The sequence below is a fragment of the Otolemur garnettii genome, unplaced genomic scaffold, assembly GCF_000181295.1.
Source record: "Otolemur garnettii isolate 467f Iridium unplaced genomic scaffold, OtoGar3 scaffold00002, whole genome shotgun sequence".
NCBI classification, from domain to species: domain Eukaryota; kingdom Metazoa; phylum Chordata; class Mammalia; order Primates; family Galagidae; genus Otolemur; species Otolemur garnettii.
Genome location: NW_003852397.1, coordinates 31,833,612 through 31,839,159, shown reverse-complemented (window position 1 = coordinate 31,839,159; position 5,548 = coordinate 31,833,612). Strand labels below are relative to the sequence as shown.

The window sequence follows — 5,548 nt, the reverse complement described above, 5'->3', positions numbered from 1 at the left end:
AAAAAAAAAAAAAAAAAAGTTGTAATTTTGGCTCTGCACCTGTGGCTCAAGTGGCTAAGGCGCCAGCCACATACACCTAAGGTGGCAGGTTTGAATCTAGCCCAGGCTTGCCAAACAGCAATGGCGGCTGCAACCAAAAAACAGCTGGGCATTGTGGCGGGTGCCTTTGGTCCCAGCTACTTGGGAGGTGGAGGCAGGAGACTCGCTTGAGCCCAGGAGTTGGAGGTTGCTCTGAGCTGTGATGCCACAGCACTCTACACAGGGGGGATAGCTTGAGACTGTCTCAGAAAAAAAAAAAAATTGTAATTTTGAGATTCTTGAGACATGAATTCCTTCAATAGATTTTTTTTTTTTTTTTTAATGTAGAGTATGTGCTAAGTAGTATTGCTGGTAGGGTGATGCACAAACAGACCGAGGTGATTTAGAAGGTTGCTTCAGTTTTCATATTTTTTTACATCTAAACAACCAAGGATTTTTCTGTCAGCTGAGTATATTAGTTAACAATCTTTTTCTGTTCTTATATTTGACTTACCTCCTTGGAATGATAGTTACAGAATGTGTTTTCCCTTAGGCAAGCCCACAACAAATAATTTTTTAGATACATGGCATGGGGCTCCCTTTTTTCAATTTTGTTTTTTTCTGTTTCATGGTATAGTGTGCGTGAAGGAAAATTGGAGCATACGCTTGCCCGAGATTTGGTTCCAGGTGATACAGTTTGCCTTTCTGTTGGGGACAGAGTTCCTGCTGACTTACGCTTGTTTGAGGTAAGTTTGGGGATCTATCTGTGAGAAGTGAAAATACCGTAGAACCTTTGTAAATTGACTACCCACTTGACAGACTGGTCAACATACAGGGGCTGTCAATATAAGGAACTAGCCCTACTGTACTGATACATACACAAGGTAGATGTATGCCCAATTTATGAAGCTTGGGTCAACTTAAGGAGTTGATCAATGTAGAGAGGTGGTCAACTGTGGAGGTTCTCCTGAAAAACGGGAGCCGTGCCATGTATCTAAGAAAATTATTTCTGGTGGGCTTGCTTGAGGGAAATATTTGGTATTTTAGTTTAAAAAATGACTTGTAAACTTTTTTTTTCTGTAAAATGTATGTCTTTACTGTAGTCTTTTGAGGTGTATGTTTAGTGAATCTTGAGAGCTTTGTGAAAACCTGTGTGTTAAAACTGTGGGGGTCAAAGATGATATGATAAAATTCTTGAGTAAAATTATTACATGTGTACACAAATCACTCACCATAAAATAAGGTAGAACTCAAGTAAGAGAAGTTCAGAGACTAGGGTATGGAAATTTAAGGAAGAGAGAGGTTTCAGTTAATTTGGGTGAGCTCGGAGAATGCCTCAGACATTCTCCTTCAGGCTTTGAAATTTGAAGAGTAGTACTGGACAAAGATGGAGAAGACAATGAAGCAACAGTATCCAAATCCCCGTATATGATACAGGGCTAGGGTATATGTGTGGTGGAATTAGATTTAAGAGAGCCCTTAAATATTAAGTTTTGATTTTATTGGCTAGGAATTGACTCTTGAGAGTCATGTGCTCTTGGCAAATGATGTCACTTTTAATCTGGCTGCAGTGTATAGAATAGATTGAAGGGCTGGAAAATGGAAGTAGGCACTTATACCCTTTAAGAGGCTCTCATAGTCTGTTAGAATACCAGCCTTATCCACTATTAGAATTTAGTAACCCCTACAGAGCCGTCAGTGTTTAAATACTTAGTGTGGCCCAAAGTGTGAGTGTTCTTGCATAGAGAGAACATAAAGAGGCTGTAGAAAGCCTGAAGAACCTTTCAAATTGTATTAAGAATAAACTTCTAATCTTTAAAAGGAGACTTTTTTCCCCAAATACTTGAAATTATCTTTAAAAAGATATTGGAGTGCTTTAATTGAGTGAATAGGAGAACTTAACTAACAAATGTTAGGAATATTAATTTTGCATTATATCGCCTTTTTTCTCCTCTTGTCTTTATGTTAATTTTTAAAATAACTCTTCTCCTTTCCTCTTGTCCTTGATGTTTAATTTATATCTGAAATTAGGCTAGGCACACTGGCTTACCCTTGTAATCCTAGCACTCTGGAAGGCCATGGCAGGAGGATTGCTTGGACTCAGAAGGTTAAGCCCAGCCTAAGCAAGAGCCAAACCCTGTTTCCACTGGGCATGGTGGTGCATGCCTGTAGTTCCAGCTACTTGGGAGGCTTGGGAGGCTGAGGCAAGAGTATTACTTTAAGCCCAGGAGATTGAGGTTGCAGTGAGCTATAATGATGCCACTGTATTGTAGTCTGGGCAACAGAGCAAGATCTTGCTCTATCTCCAAAAAAAAAAAAAAACCCAAAAAAACCCCCCAAACCACTATATATGCATACACATGCACCCACACAGTGTATATATTCACACACCTTCATTTATTTTTTCCCACAGATTAGGTTGTCCTGTTTGGCATAAATCATTTTTCCCTTGACCCCAAAGAACTCTTAATTTTAATAGATGGAGTTTATGCCATCTTTTATTCTGGAATGCTTCTCTTCCAATTCAGAAGCAGATCTCAGTCAGATACTTAGAAAATGGGGTTGCCCATTGTTTGAACATCTTGAGTATTACAATGACATAAGTAACTACAAAATGCCATTTGGCTTGGTAAAGTATTTTAGGGTTTTCATTCAAATTTAAGAATTGATTTGAGAATTATCTCAAAATTTATGTGCAAACAGGCAAAAGCCGGTTGGTATAGATGAGGATGTATTTTATCTAGTCATCAAATACACGAGGACTTTTAGTTCATTAAGAACTATAAGCAAGTGCCTTGCCAAGTAATTTGTTATTATTGTTTTCTCCCTACTTGTTAACTTTTCAAACACTTCAGCACGTTTATTCTGCATTGCTATGGTTAGTATGATTTTGTTTAAGTAAGTTCACTTTTACATGCCTAGTTGAACATTTTTGACTTCTTCTACCTTAATTCTACCTATTTGTCTTGCCTACTACCTGGTACCCCAAATAAGCTTTTGCAATTACTTTGACAATAGCTTAAGATAACTTTCCTGAAAGATTTGAGTCTAGACCTGCATCTAGATTTGGGCATAGTAACTTAAGATATAACAAGGCTGCTAAAGTCTATTTCTTTTTTGGACAAAGAAGCTGGTAGCTTTTTAGAATTGTCTTGTTGGAGTTCTTTCTGTGTGCTCAGTTTGGCCGTGGTGATCTTTGGATGAATTTATAAGGCTAGCTGGTCCTCTGATACTACTGCATGAAATAAACTTTCTATCAGGTTTTGGAGGAACCAGGAAACTCCTCAGTGAGCTTTGGGAAGTTACTAATTTCTGACAGAGCACATCAGTTTCTTTATGAAAGCAAGGCTCTGGACTTCTGCATTTTGGCTCTCTTTTTGTAGACTGGGCCCAAGGCTGGGTTTAGTGTGTTAGTGTCTTCTTGCTGTGACCGTGGTTTCTGTTATAAATTACATTGGTTTCACATTTTGGCTGTCAGCTTGCCTGAGCCTTCATTAATTTCTTGGCAGCACATTCAGTGACCTGACAGCCATAACTTTTATTAGGTGTATCTTTTCATAGGGTTTATGTTAGCTCCAACTGCTGTAATCAAATACCATATGTGGAATGGCTGAAACAACATTTATTTCTCACAGTTGTGGAGGCTGGAAGCCCAAGATCAAGGTCTGGCAGGGTTTGATTGCTGGTGAGGACTCTCTTAGGTACAGAAGGATGGCTTCTTGCTTTGACCTAACAGAGCAATTTCTCTATCTTCCTCTTCTGGTAAGGCCACTAATGCCATTGTAAGGACCACAGCTTTATAACCTCATCTAGCCCTAATACCTCCCAAGGCTCTATCTCCAAATAACATTACATTGGCTGTTTAGAGCATCAGCATATGAATTTCAGGGGTATATAGTTCAGATCATAATAGACTTAGACTGCCATTTTGTAAATACTTTTTACAGATTAATATTGGTAACTTAAATATTTGTTTATTTTCCCCTTGTCTAAGTCAGTTTTCTGTTAGCCAGTGGGTGAGACAATATAGTTATCTCCCAGTATCCACAAAGGATTGGTTCCAGGATCCCTGAGGTTACCAATAAGTCCTGCAGATGCTTGAGTCTTTTATGTAAAATGTTACAGTGACCTATAACCTGTGAACATCCTCCCATATACTTTAACCTTTGACTGTGAACAACGCCTGTAGCATGTTTTGTTTCTAAGCACTTTGCAGTCAAAGTGTTAAATAGAAGGTAAATCCTGTGTCTATAGTTATAGTAACATCTATATTATTTTTTATTTGTGTTATTTTTTTTTCTTTCAAATGTTCCAACCCATGGTTGGTTGAATATGAATGGATATTAAGGGAGGGTGGATGTTATGGATGGTAGCCTTTTCAACTCAGGAGCCTTAGAGGCACTGTTGGAATTGGGACAGTAAAATTTAGAGGATTGAACTTTGGGCATGTTTTCTCATTTTTTCTTCCTTGAGTTTTTATTTTAACTTTTTATGGTATTTGAGAAGAGACACCAATTGCCAGTTAATTAGTGATAGCCAGCGGGTTGGTCGGACTATGACTTTAGGCCAAGCAGTTTTATGAACTAGGTATACCTGTGTAACAGTACATTTTGCCCTTGTGAAAACAGCATATTTTATGTATTTTTCCAGGCAGAGTTCGTGTCAATATTTAAATAATTCTTTGTAAGAGAAAACAATGTAAGAGTCAGAGAAAAATGACTTATTTTTTTGTCTATTGAAAATATTTAACCTCTCACAGCTATAAAGCCCAATACATTGCTGAAATGATAGCAAGATATTCTTTCACTCAAAATTCTGAATGAATAAATCCACTGATACTTTCCTTTGTGGTTCATGAATTAGCCTGCATCATTCTTAAGCTGTCTGCATTTTTTTTTAATCCAAGTTTTGATCTAATGATTTGTTCTGATCTATCAACTGCAACTTGGGCTTAACCCAAGATTAAGTCTTTTTTTTTGAGATGAGGTCTTACTCTGTCACCCTGGCTGGATTGCAGTGGTGTCATCTTCGTTCACTGCAGTGTCAGATTCCTGGGCTCAGGCAGTCTTCCTGCCTCAGCCTCCCATAGTACTAGGAATACAGGCATGAGCCATCATGCCAGGCCTAAGATTAAGCCATTCAGTATGACTCTAGGCTATGGTACTATTTTAATCTGAGTGGAAAGGCTAGCCCTGTTAAGAGGTCAGGGTCTACTGAGGCCAAGCTCAGAAGCCAAACTCAGAAACAAGCCAAGTAGGCATTATATGGTGAGCCATGTACAGAACGATACCAGGCTTCTGGGTTAAGAAGTAAAAAAGACTATGCCCTCTCCACTAGAAGATACCAACTTGCATACAGCTATGTTTTGAAGAATAATGTCTATTCATGAAATGATCACATAAGTTTTTTTTTGGGACAGAGCCTCAAGCTATCCCCCTGGGTAGAATGCCATGGCTTCACAGCTCACAGCAACCTCCAACTCCTGGGCTCAAGCGAGTCTCCTGCCTCAGCCTCCCAAGTAGCTGGGACC

The 5,548-nt window shown here is 38.8% G+C and overlaps 1 protein-coding gene across 3 annotated transcripts in view; it reads left to right on the top strand.

Annotated features, from left to right (window-relative positions):
- ATP2C1 (ATPase secretory pathway Ca2+ transporting 1) overlaps positions 1-5,548 on the top strand; it is a 154,808-nt gene that overhangs the window by 78,716 nt on the left and 70,544 nt on the right. For all 3 annotated transcript variants that reach the window (XM_012805976.2, XM_023513613.1, XM_023513617.1), the window contains one exon: positions 656-764. In XM_012805976.2, the coding sequence (XP_012661430.2) occupies positions 656-764 (109 nt within the window). The remainder of the gene's footprint in view (positions 1-655; positions 765-5,548) is intronic.